This window comes from Hypanus sabinus, chromosome 7 (assembly GCF_030144855.1).
Source record: "Hypanus sabinus isolate sHypSab1 chromosome 7, sHypSab1.hap1, whole genome shotgun sequence".
In the NCBI taxonomy this organism is placed as follows: Eukaryota; Metazoa; Chordata; class Chondrichthyes; order Myliobatiformes; family Dasyatidae; genus Hypanus; species Hypanus sabinus.
The window spans coordinates 138,474,660-138,491,731 of NC_082712.1; the positions used below are offsets into that span (position 1 = coordinate 138,474,660).

Genomic DNA, 17,072 nt, shown 5'->3' on the forward strand with positions numbered 1-17,072 from the left:
TAGATAGAGTTAGAACAGAATCTAGCCACACACTCCTGAGTGTACAGGGGATACTCCTGAGGATGCAGCCTTATTGGGACACCAATGTTGAAAATAATTGTGGGAGCGGCATTGCTGCCTATCCTTACTGATTGTAGTTTGTTGGTCATAAAGTCAAGGGTGTAGATGCAAAGGGTGGTATTCAGCCCCAGGGCTAGAAGTTTGCAGGTGTACTTGTTTAAAATAATAGTATTGAAGGTAGATCTATCATCAACAAACAAGAGCCTAATGTAGGTGTCTTTACTCTCCAGATGCTTCAGAGAAGAGTGTATGGCCAGGGAGATGATGTTTCCCATAGACCTGTGTTAGCAATAGGCAAACTATAGTGGGCCGAGGTTGTCTGGGAAACTGAAGTTAGTGCATGCCGTAACCAGCCTCTCAAAGCACTTCATGACGGTGGATGTCAGAGTCATGGACGGTAGTTATTAGGCATGTTAGCTTCTTGTTTTCCAGTTGCCGGGATGATAGGGGTCTTCTAAAATAAGTGGGAAATGCGGGTTGAAACAGGGAGAATTAAAAAAAAGTCTGCTAATATCCCTGCCAGCTGATCTGTGCAGGATCTAAGGAGCATCTTTCAAAATGGAAGTTAGAAAAGGGAGGTTTGCTCAGTAAAGTCTTGTGTTGTATATCAGCTTGTCTATTTTCAGAGTCTTTTAGAGAATAAAATAAAGCACAGGTAAGCTGAAGAGGATGTAAATCTTCGTGCTGCAGCCTGTGGCTTTTGCTTACTCAATTCTATTTTTTAAACATTCCCTTCAGTTTCGAAAGACAGTTAGTGAAAGATAAATCAAAGTCCCAGTTTTTGCAAAGATTGCCTTTCAGGAATCAATTGATTTCTGGTATTTAGCAGCAGCATGAACAAGTGAAGTGTAAGGAATGTAATATTACTGTTTGAATAGAGGGGGGCAATAATCATTCTTGTGAAGACCGATGGCTCTCACCTTAACCTGAAAGTCCTGGATCAATTGGTTCCATTCTGCTTTAATTTACCAAATTGTTTACTTGCAGTTGTATAATGCAGGGAAATAAGCACGCACTTTGACTGCTGGCTTGAAGTAGTAAACCAACTCATTCAAATGAAGAAGCAGCCTAATTATAACCTTTCTAGGTTAGGCAAAAGTTTGAAGAAATGAGGCCAACTATGCTCTTTGTATTATATATCCCACTGATGTCTGTGCAGCCTTAGTGTCACAATATTCTCCTGAAGTGTCATGGATGCAGTTCTTATTGTGATAGCATTTTTTAAAATCCTTTCCCCCCCAGAAATATCACAAACAATGTAAACATTCCTATCTTATCACCACTTTGGAAACTGAATATTCAAAATTACCTCATACTTCCCTGACTTGTGCTTCTGCAGCCATAGCTCAAATTTCAAATCTGTCAATCACTCTTTATTTATTTAATGTTGGTACCTACTATTCCTGTACACCTGACTTTTAATTCTCCCCTTACACTTCCCAGTCTAAAGGCAGGGTTAATGATCCCATGCAGGATTTGATGATGCTGCTGGTTTAGTTGTTAGCTCCCTTCAATCATCCAACATTTAGCTTCCACAACTAAAACTACACTCCCTCACCTCATTCGTTTTATCTGCTTTCTCTATCACGCTCCTGATCTTGATGATTTTCTCAAATCTTTCAACCCTGTCTCAAGCAGGATCAAATCTATCAGCACTGCTGAAAACACCATTCTTGCTGACTTCAGTTTTCACTCAATAATTGCTGCAATGGTGATGCTTGTCTGCTGATCAGGCTAACACTAATTGGGAGTCTTTTGTTTTGCTGTGCGGCCCTGAATAACTTATCAATTAGCTTTTACACCCACCTCTGATCTTGTGAGTACTCAACTATGGTTCGGAAAGATATACTCTGTAGAACATTTCCACTTTGTTTGACACCATAGATCAATTGACTGTGAGCCTTTGAAATTTTTTTTGCACCCTTCACTTGATCCAATTGCTACTTTCACTCTTCTGTCTCTTCTAACTGTGCATACAAAGAAACTGGTACTATTCTATTCTCATGGGTTGATTTTCCCCTTGTACCTCAGGTCTGTCATTTCATTGCTCAATTAAAAAACATCTGCATATCATATCTGGGACCTTGACTGGTATAAAACATACTGAGACAACATCACCTTGTTTGTCAATTCTGTATTACTGCAGTCTGAGTTTTAACTATGCACTTTATAATGGTGGCATGTTGGACCTCTTAGCAGCTGTACATTTCAGTCTATTACCCATCTTCTGTAACCATTGTGAGGTTTTCTTTGTTTCTTTGTATTAGTGTAGAAGCAACAAACACTCAGTAAACCAGAAGCACTATGTTTAAGACTATAGATGAAATGACACAGGGTCTTAGAAAATTCTTTGCTTCCACTAAATTAGCTGGTATCTTATCAACCTAGAATTTATTTTACATTCTACATACTTTAGTTTCTTTAGATATGCACTGTCAGTCACCTTGCACTGCCATCGTTGTTCATTGGTGGGTCACTACTTTACTTCAGCTTGTCAAGCTGAAGTTTCTTCATGTATCTCACATGTCTATTCATTAGTTGCTACCTGGAATGATCTCTGTTTTAGTTTTTAGTCTTTATTCATATACTTCCAACTGAAGTTCATCTGATTTTTAAAAGTGATCCCTTACCTCAGCTCTATTGCAAAACTTAACTCTAGGAACCCTGATTTCCTCTTAACATGTCAAATACTAAGCAACACACGCAAAATGCTGGAGGAACTCAGCAGGCCAGGCAGCATCTATGAAAGAGAGTGAACAGTCAATGTTTTGGACAGAGAACCATCATCTGGACAGCTGTATCTATAGATCTCAAGTCAGTTGAAATCTATAGGAATTTCAATACATTTTGTTTTAGATTTTGGATCAGAAGCAAGAAAAGCTTTGCTTATTTGGCAGCAATTTTTCTTTTACACTTAGCCAGCAAACTTACTCTGTTTCACACTCTCTGTCATAGACTTCCTAATTTTCATTAATTACTCAAAACTTCTATGATGTTTCTTTGTGCTTTCATTCTCTTTAAAGATTGTAAATATTATACTGAACACCTCTATATCCCACAGTACTGAAAACAAAAAGTCCTGAAATCTACTCAGATTGATGCTCTGTCAGTGAGTTGAATGGCTTCTTAGCCTTTATGTTCTTTGGGCTGTTTATATCAAAGCTGGCCAATATCTAATTAGTATTTTATGATTTCCTTAATCTCATTCACTTTTACCAGCTTTCATATTCCCTGAAATGTTGGGCTTGACTTTGCATAGTTTGAAATTGATTTCTACTCTCTTCAGGTAACATTAATCGATGATATATGCCGATGTCTTTGGGGATTTCTACTCTCTTCAGGTAACATTAATCGATGATATATGCCGATTTCATCACCTTTGGTGGCAACATTGGAATGAAATCACTCACAATATCATTCTCCCACAACATCACAACATAAAAGGATAATACCTCTGACTTTTGCCAGACCACAATACTTGATTCAGATATGTAGAACATGGAAGACAGGTTTGAAATCTCTTTGGGGATTTTGTCTCTTCCATTACTTATAGATGCCCCAGATTTCCTGATGGATTATGAGAAGATAATGAAGATTAGTGTAGGACCTACAACACAGAAACAGGCCCTTCAGCCCATCTAGTCTGTGCCCAAGTATTAATCTGTCTACTCCCAGAACATAGCCCTCCATGTACCTATACAAATTTCTCTTAAATGTTGAAATCAAACCCCCAAACAACCACTTCCGCTGGCATCTTGTTCCACACTCTCACTGCCCTCTGAATGAAGAAGTTCCTCCTCATGTACCTGGTAAACATTTCATCTTTCACCCTTAACCCATGACCTCTACTTGTACTCTCACCTAATCTCAGTTGAAAAAGCACTGCACTTGTGGCTTGATTTCTTGCCTGTGACACAGTAAGTTATCTAAATTAGACCTAATTCCTGTATCAACTACCAAATACAGAAGCTAATTACTGATTTGTGGGTAATAAAATGGATTGAAGGGTTCTGTATTTGAATTTATTTGTATATTCTGAATTTGTGTTCTCATTACTAGACTCATTTTTAATATTACATCAATATTTGACATTACCATCATTTAGAAAATAGTTGTGCCAATTGCTGCACGGTAATCCTGATGCAAAGCAACACTTAGCAATGTTAAATTAAAACAATTTGCTGATATGTTTTGTTCATAATAACATTGCTTATCTTTAGAACATTCTGACTCCTTGTATGCCCAATAGTCTCTTCAGCTGAAATTCATAATACCCATATAATTAAGTTACGATACAAGCATCGTGAGTCTTTATTATTTCAAAAGCCCCAGAGTGTGCTGAACACTTGCAGTACATACAGTGTATTTCAACACATGATATCATTAAAATTACACATGGTAAAATTATTATTCTAGCAGATTCCTGATGAAATCCAATATCCTATTTTATTTAAACATTTTGTTCACCTTTTGAAACATTTAAGTTGTACTATGCCTTGAATTGTTTGTTTGTGTTATAATTCTTCAGAATTGTGAGAAGGTTCAGATAGAAGGAATGCCATGCATTAATATAGTGCCTTATTGTCTCAAAGAATCATCAAAGTGCTTCACACATAATGGGAAACATTGTATTGGTGCAGTTACATAGGTGAATGCAGTGACTACTTATTTCTCATCGGGTTCCACAGATGGGAATTAAATGAATGGCAAATCTGTTCTACATAAACTTAATTGATTGAAGGGTATTGACAAGGATGACACTAAGAAAACTATCCATGGCTGATTTAAATTTTGCTCGGCCTGACATAAACAGCTACTAGTTGCCTTTATAGTGCTGATCTTCGTAATGATCCTCAGTACCCACTGCATCTTGTTGAGGAATTTGGGAAGGGATACAGATGCATACTTTTTTTTCCATTGGAAGGCTCATTGGAAAATACGAATTAACAGTTAATGACTGTGGTAACATTTGCTTTCAAACTACAGAATGATTTGTGGTTAAATGAAGACGTGGGCTGCTGGAGCCAGTTTCTTGGCACTCCCGCTCTGATTTCTCCCGTTTTAGCTCTCTTCCTCACAGGCCCCAGTGCTCCTGCGTATTAAAATTTAAGATTACAAATCAAATCTCTTTAGGTGGGCAGGTTGCTTTCTTCAAAGTGATAGAAGAAAGCTGATTTTAAATTATGATCGGGCAGCTGGTGAAAAGGCAGCCATAATAATAGCCTTTGTGACCAGGTGTTAGAGCAGCACTGAAGTAAAAGTGAACCGCCCTTCCATTACCACCATCACAATTACTGCCAGTCCATCCTACTGGGAACATCACCTTCCAAAGAGGAGAAAATTAAAGGAAAGACCCACTATCAGCCTCTTAACTCCTTATTTTATCTATTTTGATAGACGGTGTATATCTTGATAAAATCAACATTCAAAATGAATAAGATTAAGGTTTTATAATTGTGTGTGTGTGTATAATAAGTGAATATAAATGACAGACCACATCAATCCTGTTGGCGAGCCAGTCAATAAACAAGGATGAAAGGCAGGTGTTGTTCTACAGGTATTACACTTGACTCTATGGGAATAAGTGATGTGAAATAGTTGTAGTCCCCATTTGAAAATAAGGTGCTGGAATTTCAGCTGTTAAACACCACCATTCACATTCTCGGAATGTTTTAAAGCATTTTATAATAATTCAAAGATTGTTGCTGGGTAGCAAAACGTGGCAGCCAATTAAGGTACACAAAGATCTTCCAGATTATAGCCCATTTATGTTTTTGATCCTAAAGACAATGAGGAACTCTGTAGCTGATCATTATATTTACAACCATTTATAGCTATCCCGTCAGGAAGCTTGGGTGTAAGGTGAATGTTTCCTTGGAAAATAGGCAACTATGTCAAAGAGATATCTGGCTCTGTGGTGCCCTGGAATATATACCCTGATTACATATTTAGAACTTACAATGGGGTATGAGCCCATGGTCTTTTGGTTTAGGGATGAGAACACTGCCACTGAGCCAGTGTCTGGATTCACAACACCATAAACATCAACTGTGGATAGCTAATCAAGTGGGAGGGCTCAGCTATTTAATTCAAAACCAAAATCATATAAGTTGTATTTGTTTAGAGGTGTGTCACTATTTGAATTTTTCCTTTGAGATACACGTTTATAAATGCACTCTTCATTAAATTATATCTCCTACAAATTGATGTTTATGTTGACTGACCTGATAGTAAAATTTAGTTTCAAAATGGAGTGGCAGCTCTAATTTAAATTTACATTTTTTATAGCACAGAATAATACTGTGAGGGTGTTTTGTACGGTGAAATTGAGCTTCATGTCACAGAATGAGTTTCAACCTCTCAATCCCTTTTAGTGATGCATCTGTCATCAGAACTATTTCACTATCTATATCTCCCTGAAATATTCTCGCTATCAGGAATAATTAACAGAGATAACACCATTTGAATCTTAAAGAGCTTGAAAGGAATCAAATTAATGAAGGAGACTCATAAAAATATTTGTCACACTTGAGAAAACCATAAACCTGGCTAATTTGGGAGTGTGTCAGTATAAAGCAGACTATGTACCTGGCCCAGTTTTGCCACGATACATAACCTAGACCATGGGATACTCTTATTTTTTAAAATAGTTGAAAATCATCCTTCCTAAATAACAGAGGGTTAAAAAATAATGGGCTTATAACTGGTTACTAACAGCAGGCTACTGATACATGATGATGACCAGTAAATATAGACTAGCATTTTCTGGATTTTCCGGTGTTCAGTTTGTGCTCAAAGCTATCCCAATCCAAAATGATAAGACTCTGAATAGCAAAAAGGCCCTGTGTAGTGGTAGAACCATGTACAATAAAATGTCAGCATGAGGATAGGACTTGATGAAACTAAGGAAAAATCCTTTGACTTTTGTTCAAACCACGCTTCCAGTTTTAGCCTATTCCTAAACATCGAGAACTTAAAATCCCGAGAGTTCCTAATATTCACAAGCCAATAAAATCATTCAAAGATTCAAAAAATCTTAAAAACAATTAAAATTAAAAAACGTAACAACTTTATTTACCCTATACTTACCTAAGTTCCTTGTAGACCATTCTTCTCCACTCAAACAAATGGATTCACTGTCCTGAACCAGATATGAACTAATGTAAGCTCAGCAGGCAATCTCAGCTCTGCGTCCAAAGGTCATGTATTCATGCCCTATCTTATGACTGAGTACATAATCTGAGAATATATCAAGAATGAAACTGCTGAGGATTGTATTGAGTTTATGCTTTGCTGATGCACTGCATGAGGAGTCCAAAGTTGACTTCAGTCAGGGAACCTCCAGTGAAGGATGGCTAGCAAGTTCAGAACATCCGTGTTCTCATGGAATCCTGAACTTGGTTACACTTGTGCTGAGAAAGCCCAGCAGTTCAAGGCAGAACTGCTTGTATTTCCCAGCATGCTCTGGCCTAATGTCAAGGGACAGGAGGAGTTTATGAAGCTTGATTTAATCATCTACTGTAATGTTTAGTAGAAATATCGCCTATCCAGATTATCTTGAGATGCTGTCACTATTCAGCAAAAATTACAGCAGCCAATCAGAAGGAACCTAGCAGCATTGGTGTTTTACAACAGCTGTTTCATTTGTTGTGGTTGGTTAGTTTTGTGTTGGAGTAATACGTGCTCTACACTGCAGCATACTGAAGAAGTATCAGAAGGCTCACGGTCATCTCTCCTCTGGATCTCTTTCTGTTCTGTGATTAGTCTTTGTCCCCTTATTCAGAGGCCTGGATCCCAGCAGGCAATGAATTTCTTGGATGGGATCTTATGCAAACATATTTAACAATTTAACCCTAGTGCTGTCTTGAAGGAAAGTCTCTGTTCAATGTAGCTCTTATATAGCCAGCAAATAGCTTCATAGGAAAAGCTTTGAGAGGGCATTGCCAAAATGTGGAAGCTTAATTTTCATCATCTTTGATTTGTGGTTGTCTCAAATTTTAATTTTAATTTCTCCTATTGTGTATTATTTTAATATTCAGTGCAAAACACACATTTACAAAATTTTCAGGGTTCATGTCCATCATGAGTAAAACTGTTAAATGTATTAAAATAAGGAAACAGCAGAATGGTTCTAAGAAAGAAGGGGTGTAAGCATATGAGAATAGGTGAAATTATCAATAAATAGCATTAAATCTCTTAGTGTGAGTGAATCCTTTCACAGTTTTAGTTTCACCCTGAAGTAAGTCATTGCTCCCAATGTCAGAGGGTGACACTTTCCACCAGCTTCTGCTAAGGCCACTTGAAGAATCAAATTGAAACAAGGAGAGGCAGCTACTTAATAGACCTCTGTTCTAACTGATTTTCCATTCCACAGTCCCACTGCTTCTCCATTGGTTAGAAACTGTGCAACAAGTTATTTAAATTAAAAAAGTGAAAGCTGCATTAGCCTTCCCTGGCTGCCTCTGCTGTGTGTATCTGGATGGAGGCGGGTGTTTTGGAAAGATCTGTCATGAAATTGAACTCATGTTGCTTATGTTTATGTGAGTTTGGAAGAAAGCATCGGGCCTACTGTCTGTGTAATTGGTACTTCAGTAAAGCATAGTAAAGCTGATTCTAGAAGCTGTGCGCCATTCATAACAGGATGCTTATTTTAAAGGAGGAGCCCTTGGCAAAAATTGTTACATTAGTGAGGCTCAAACATCTCCGAGTAGCAATGCTGTAACTGAGAAAGTGAGAAATTACCACGTGATAGGGAAGTGTGAGAGCCTACGGGGAGGGTGACTATAGTAGAGGGGAAAGATCATGGGGAGGGCAAAGCAATGTTTGGAGTTTAATCATGATCATGTGAAGTGATGGATTGTGGACATTTCAAGACATAACATGGATGGTGGGGTCCTGTAGGGATTGAAGAACAGAGGGATCTTTGTGTACAGTTACAAAGATCTCTAAAGATGGTAGTGCTAGGTAAATAAGGTGTTGAAGAGACAGTTCCATTTGTTTGCAAGAGCATAAAGTATAAGAGCAGTAAGATAATGTTGCAATTTTATAAAACATTGGTTAGTCCACAGCTGGTGTACCCCATGATCTTCGATCTTTACACTACAGGTAGTACTGAACGTGTACAAAGGAGATTCACCAGGATGTTGACTGACTGGAACATTTCATTTATGTGGAGAGACTGGAAACATTAGACTTGTTTTTCTTGGAGTAGAGGAGCTGAGGGTGTATCTAACTGAGCTATACAAAGCTACGAAGAGCTCCGATGGGATAGATGGCAAGAAACTTTTCCTTATAGCAAAGGTGTCTCAAATCTAACAAGATAGATTTGATCAAAGAGGTGATGGTTCAGAGAGAATCTGAGGATTTTTTTCCATTCATTGTGGTTGGAATTTGGAATACATTGCCTGAGAGTTTGGTGGTGCCAGACAGTCCCATAATATTTAAGTGGTTTATAGATAAGCCTTTGAAATGCCAAGATACTGAAGAGTTCCTCTTCGTCCCTTTGGCGCATTGGGCAGCATTTGCCATTTCTTTAGCATTTGTCTGTGTTTAATGAGGTCGAGTTGCTAGCTTGATGCTCAACCCAGCATGCATGGAGAATGTGCAAGGAGCCGGCTGGATTTGAACTCGCCTCAAAGTCTGGTGTGGATGCCACTACGCCACTGGCTGGCAAATGACATTGAAGACTACAGGACAAACACTGGAAAATGTGGTGTATATGGATGTACACTTGATGCTGGGCACCTGTTTCTATGCTTTTCTCTCTATAACTCTAGTTCTATGGGCTTAATGTGTGATTGAGAAGCTAAGATATAATGGGTTAGGTGAGAGATGACAGGATAGATGAGGAGTGTGAAATTCCAGGAAAGGATGAGAAAGTGTTATTTGCTGGTGAACGTGAAACATCATGGGGTGGGCAAGAGGCCGTCACATGGCAGGTAAGATAAGAAATGGAATGTACTAGTACTTGCCGTATGTCAAGTTTACCGATAGAATAAGTCATAGCAGATGGGCTGGAATTCTTACTCTGTATGCCGGTTACTGTTGCACACCATAAATTGGCACTGCAAACTCCTTACCTAGAGGCAGCCCATATAGTTCTGGAACACAGTTCAATTCCAAACTATGTTTTATTTTGCACTTAGAAATTGAATGAATGCTACATGGCTTCCACAATAATCTTGTTTTCTGCACACAGATTTAAACTGAGATTTTCTTTATGGGTGCCCAGGGTGATTGGTAAAGATCCTGAAGTACAGGGTTGGCAAATGTAGCATTGAGGATGCGAGATTGCTATGCAATAGTGAGGTAGGAATTCACCAGTTAATATGAGCTTAAAGCCTTGTTTGTAACATGGAGAATGAATGATTGCTGTGTAACCAAAAGAGTCATACATTATTTTTTTTATTGCAGTGTGAGAAAATGTTCTCTGCAACAGGGTAAGAGATTGCTATATGTCAGAGAACTTAAGATTGTTGCACATCAGAGCAATGAGGTTACTGCATATTGGAGATTAAGTGATCACTGAATCACTGACAATGTGAGTGATCAATCTGTACTGGACAGATTGAGAGAACGCTGTGTATTTGAGAGAGAAAAAAATCATCAGAATATATATTGGACAGATCACTATATTAGACAGAATGATAGATCACACTATATAACTGGGAGATTGTTGCACATACTATATTGCTGTACATTCAAAAGAGTGAAAGATTGCTGTCATTGGAGAGTAGCCTTTACATAAACATTGGTGAAATTACTGTACAGCATTGCAGGGGATTACTGCATGCGGGAGAGCATGCTTTAGATTATATCAATATGGGAGTTCCTCAGAAAAGTTTTCTGAGCTCAGCTTTTTTCATTGGTTCCATCCATAACCTTACCTCCTTGATAAGGCCAGAAACAGGGCTGCTTGCTGATGTGTTCACTCCCATGCACGGCTCGTCTCATAATGAAGCAGACCGTGACAAACTGCAGCATGACCGGGACATCATCCAAGCGTTGTTTGAGAAGTAGTAAGCAATATTTATGTCATAAATGGGAGCTGTTTATTTTCAGCAAAAGTTTGGGGGGGGGGGACCCTAAGCAGCTACTTTGCTCTTCAGTGGTACTTCCTCCACCCCAAGTACCCAGTGCTGCTAACTTATCACGTTGACTTGGATTCCAGGTGCTGGATCAAAGTTTTCTAACCCTCCATCTAACTCCACATTGACTGCAATGGGTCAAGAAGATGGCTCATTTATTTCCTTTGCGAGACAACCTGTCAAAGGCAACCGGGTATCATGGCAACTTTACCTACATCACAAAAGACAGATAAATATTAAAACCACATTAGCATAAAAAGCAATGTCCCACATGGCTTTCCAAGAAAACGTTATCCCATATACCCGCCGCCTTAATAGTGATAGAGGCCCTCTTGTCCTTACCTACAAACCCATCAGCCTCTGCATTCAATACATTATCCTCCACAACTTCTGCCATAATCAAAGTGATCCCACTACTAAACATATCTTTAACTCCACCTCCTCCCCCCACAGGGATTGCTGTCTCTGTGATTCTCTTGTCTATTCATCCCTCCCTACTAATCTCCCTCACAGCACTTATCCCTTCAATTGGTCTAAGTGCTATACCTCACCCCTCATTTCCACTCAGGATCCAGGCAGCCCTTCCAGCTGAGGCTGTGCTTACCTGCGAACCTGCTGGGTTATCTATCGTGTCGGGTGCTCCTGGTGCGGCCTCCCCTGCATTGGTGAGACCCATCATAAACTGGGGGACAGCTTTATCAAGCACCTGCTCTTCACATACCAGAAGTGGGATTTCCCAGTGGCCTAACATTTTAAATCTCATTCCCATTTTTATTCTGACATTGTCAGCCCACGGCCTCCTTTTGTGCCAAGGTGAAGCCACCCTCAGGGTGGAGGAGAGACAACTTCTGTTCCATGTGGGTAGCCTCCTATTTGAAGGCATGAATACCCACCCTGTGTCCTTCTATTCCCCACTGTGACCTTTTACCTCCTTTTCGCCTGCCTATTACTTCCCACGGGTGTCCTACTCCTTCCCTTTAACTTATGTCTCACTCTTTTCTCCTGTCAGGTTCCTTCTTCTCCAGCCCCTGACTTTCCCACCTGGCTTCTCCTATCACCTTCCAGCTGGCCTCCTTCCTTCCCCCATCTTTTATTCTGTTATCTTCCCCCTTCCTTCCCAGTCCTGATGAGGGGTCTCAGCCAGAAACATCGACTATCTATTCACTTTCACAAATACCGCCTGACTTGCTGAGTTCCTCAAGCATTTTGTGTGTGTTCCAAAAGTTATAAAATGAATCCTGAACTAGGAAAGAGAAGATAAGAATAGTGATTCATAGCTAGTCCATTCTTTGATTTTGTTTGCACGTTGGTATGGTCCTTGAGGAGGGTATTGGAGTAAAACCTCATGAGATATGGAAAGAATTTGGAATGAAAGCAGATATGAGGAGCTCAGCCAGTCAAGCAACATGTGTGGAAGGAGAAAATAGTCAGTGGTTGACTCTGCTACCAATAGTGACTGAAGACAAGGGTATCAAACAGACCAGAGTCAGAGTAAAGTGTTGGTTGAGAGAAGATCAGGAGATCCATGAGACTTTAAAAATAAATGGGCACAAGCTTGAGGGTCAGCATTTGAGATCACTCAAGGTAATTGAAGACAGGAGAATATGTGATCAAGTGATAGAACAAATGAAAAAGTATTGGTTGAAGTGATTTGGTCATGTTGGGAAATGTATAGAAGGTAGGGAATAGCAAATTTATAGGGCACTGAACATCTAGGATGACCAAATGTGCATGTAGATGTGCATGTAGTGGGAGAATGACAGAGTTACCATAATTAAATACATATTAAACATATTAATAAAATAAAAATATTAAAACCAAATTAAATAAATAGTAATAATAATTTAGGTGGTACAGAAATTAAATCTCATCCAAAAGCCACGACGAGAAACAAGATTGGAAAAGAATTAGAGTGCCTTGGAACTATTACCACCCACTGTCTTCCAACTCCATCCTTTCATCATCCCTCTTCTCACCTGGTTCACTGACTGTCTGCCAATCCTTGCCTCAGCCCTCTCTTCTCTCCTCCTTATACTGGTTATCGCTCGTTATACTGGGTTTCGCCCCTCTGTGTTCCCATTGCCGATGCAGTCTCATTGTGAAATGTTGACTGTCCCTCTGTCTTTACAGCTGCTGAATAGCCCACTCTTCCGGCACTTTGTTTTTTGCACCTTGAGATGGTCCCTGGGGAGGATATTGGATCATTTTGCATGAAAAGAAAATCACAAGGCTGAGAATGATGCTTTAAATGATACATTAAATTGGCTGAAAGTGGATGTTTTTTAGTTCTCAATTTTAAATAAGTACCTTGACACAATGGAGTAGTATTGGGCTCTTGATTGTAGTGATGGTAGATAGTGAATGAAGTGTATGGAAGAATATGTAACATAAAGATAACACTCAGTTTTAGAACAATATACCATAGGCCTTTGTATATCTGGGAGGAATTATATATCATTGAATGTGCTGTATGCCAATGCAGTATATTCTGTATGAAATATATATTTAACATAATCTGGTATATACTTTATTTAGATTGCAATATATTGTATATCAAAGAGCATGTGCTTTTTCTCACATATCATGAAAGACTGCTACATATTAGAAGGATTATTTCATAGGAAACAGTGCTATAGATCAAGAGGTTGCTGTGTATTAAAGAGAATATTATGTGCAGAGAAACTCTTTGATACCAGAGGAATGTTTAATATTATGAACAATCAGTACAATTTAGAAAATGTTTTATAACAACGATACTGTATGCACTGTATATCACAAATTATACTATGTATTCAAGGAACTGGTGCAATTTAGAGAATGCTGTACATATAAAAATGTTCTTTATCGAAGAAACTTAGATTTTGCATGCTGTAAAATTAAATAAGGTGTTCTGTTCCACTGAATCACTGATTATGTGATTCTGCAAATTTTCACTGTACTCCAACTACTTTCTTGTATATTACAAATACCAATGCATTATGCAGAGACCAATATACCAGAAAGAATATATTACATCAGATTGATTATTACATATTAATAGAAGTTCTATATTGGAGGGATAACAGTATTTCACAGGCAGCACTCAAGGGAAACAACATACACCTGAGAGAAAGCGATGTGTCAGAGAGGTTGTATGAACGGGCAACTACTCAGTCTAAGAGAGGGAATTTCAATGATGGGAAGAAGAGCCATATATCTCTGGGATTTCAGTACATTAAAGAAATTATTTTACTCCTACAGAAAAGTTTAACATTTTAGAAGGCAATATTGTTCGATCTGGGAAGTTTCTACCAGAAACAAAGTGGAAATGTTTGAAGATACCTGTTGCAGAAATAATGGAGTGGAGTTCTCGATGCTGCAATTGCAGAGGTCTGAGGCAGACTCCACTATTAATCCTGGAGGTCTGGTGAGAGAGTAGGGATCCATTCACAGCCTAACAATGTGCTGCATGTGGCACCACAACAAATTCCTAATGCATGTAAATGTATAATTCAAAAAAAGTTGATCATTGATCCTTGTATATCTCGGGAGAGTCCTGAGGTTTTTCCAGAACAACGTATAACTTGATGCATTTCTGCAAATGTTTTAAATCACTTTCTCAGGTGGTAAATATGTTTGTACACAGAGCTGAGCGCTATATTGTTTTATCAATTTATTCTGAATCGTCTGTACCATGTAAATTTTAAATACAGCTTTGATTTAATCAGTTCTTCTGCTGACAATATTGGTTACTATTGGGAACATTCTTTAGATATATAACTCTTTGATGGATGAATTACAGTTGAATCAATCGGTATCAAGGTTTGCTCCTCTAAACACTTATTTCCCAGCTGAGTTAAATTGAAGCTTGGTTCTCGTGTATGTCAGTGCTGTGAGTGGTTGAAGGGTGCTGGATTTTTCACAGGCTGGAGTTGCTATTGGATCAATTCCCTCCTGCTCTAGGCTGAAAGGCAGGTGGTGGCATGTTAATAAGGGTTTGTGGTTAACATTACCATGAACTTACTATGTCAAGGGCAAGAAAGAATCTAACAGAAACTAACAGGTTCTTACCAGAAACCTGTTGCCCATTAAGAATGCTTGTTCTACTTTGTGGGATGTGGCTTAAGGCAAAAACAAGTGCAAATCACTGACATAATTTAAAATATTCACATAAGGTTTTGTTCATTGTTCTCCATCAAATAATACTTCTGCCTTACATGTGATAGTATAGCCATTTGTATTGTTTTCTCAATATTTGTGTTGTACTCCTTCCCCTCTCCAATTTTCCTCTTCTGGCTTCTTCTCCCTCCCTTTCCAGTCCTAATGAAGGGCATTGGCCCAAAACATCAACTCTTCATTCCTCTCCATAGATGCTGACTGACCTGCTGGGTCTCTGCAAAGTTTTGTGTATAGTATATGTTTGTTTCTGGAACTTCAGCATCTGCAGAATCTCTTCTGTTTATGTTTACAATATTCTTCTTGGCAGTTTTGAGAACTTTATGTATAAAGCCAAGTACAGTGAACATGAGCTTCTAAAGGGAACTGGGCCAGTAGAGGGAGTTGAGGGCTGTCACACATTCTTGGGGGTTCAAGTAATGTTTATGAGCCACTCTTGTTAATGCTGTTTTGCTTTAAGTCAACATCTGAACTCAATTGTATTCCAACATTTGATCTCTTTTAGGTGTTTATAGACAATAAACACTGATAGCATTAGATGCTAGAAACCAGCTCTTAATTGATGGGTAATACATTTCCATGTTTTTGTCTCACATGCTGCAGTCCCAGAATGTGAAAATTACCTTGTTATAATAACATGCCTTTTTCTTCTCAGTGTACATGGCATGATCTGTTGAGAATCACCTGATCAATTATCTGCCATGATGTCTGCTGGTAGGATATGGTAGAACATATCTTGTGAATAAATACGGCTTCATGGTTGCTATCTAATATTTAACACAAGAGATTCTGCAGATGCTGAAAGCCTAGAACAACCCATGCAAAATGCTGCAGGAACTTAGCAGGTCAGGCAGCATCTATGGAGAGGAATAAACAGAAAATGTTTTGGGCCAAGATCCTTAATCAGGGGCTCGGCATGACATGTCAACAGTTCATTCCTCTCCATGCTGCCTGACCTGAGTTCATCGAACAAGTGGTGAACAAATTGATGAACAAATGGCAGTTCTTGCCATTTTGAAGCTTTGTACTGATGTTCCCATCCATTGATTCCTTTCAGTTATCTATAGCTCATCTTTCCTTTTACAGTTCGACGTACAGTATTTACTGAGTATTAGTTTATCCCAAAGCAATGTGTTGGGGAGACAAAATCTTGGTGTTTGATCTGAAAGAGATCTTTTCCAAACACAACTCCAGGTTTAACTCTGAAACCAAACCCAGCTCTATGTCTAATCCTCACTCTACCCATGACTTCCACATAAAACCCAACTTGGTATATTTAATAAGTCTGAGCACAAGCATAATTCCCATCCAATATCTTCCATCCTAGTCAGGACGTTTTCACTTTGGGACAGTATACAAAACTCTCAAGAGAAACTGCAAAACTAGGAGGCAATGGAATGTTCAAACAATTAATTTAGAAGGAGTTAGCTATGATAGTAGGGGCTTACTAGGACTATGCACCGGGAAACCTCTAGAGGGTGGTGCCATGGTATCTTCATTTTGTGGCATCCAGTTTTCCATTCCAAGGGCAGCATTTGAACATTCATGAGCGAGCAAAGCATTAGGCAGATCAGCCTCGGGAAGTCAACAAGAGCTATATGAATTCCTGGAGATTAAATTACATGATTTTCTACCCTCATCCTCCTGGCCTGTCAATCATCTTTTTATTTCCTTATAGCTAAGCCATCAAGGAAAAGATATATATATTTAAAATATTTCTATAAATTTACTTCTTGATTTTGTGATTTTGGCCTGGTGATTTTAGAAACA

General features: G+C 38.7%; 1 protein-coding gene across 11 annotated transcripts in view; it reads left to right on the forward strand.

Moving 5' to 3' along the window:
• The window catches only part of sox6 (SRY-box transcription factor 6), a 602,254-nt gene that overhangs the window by 67,872 nt on the left and 517,310 nt on the right, over window positions 1-17,072 (forward strand). The window contains exon 3 of one of the 11 annotated variants that reach the window (XM_059975754.1): window positions 3,347-3,401. The exons of the other annotated variants lie outside the window; for them this stretch is intronic. Coding sequence (XP_059831737.1) covers window positions 3,367-3,401 — 35 coding nt within the window. The 5' untranslated portion in view covers window positions 3,347-3,366. The remainder of the gene's footprint in view (window positions 1-3,346; window positions 3,402-17,072) is intronic. 11 annotated transcript variants of the gene reach the window in all.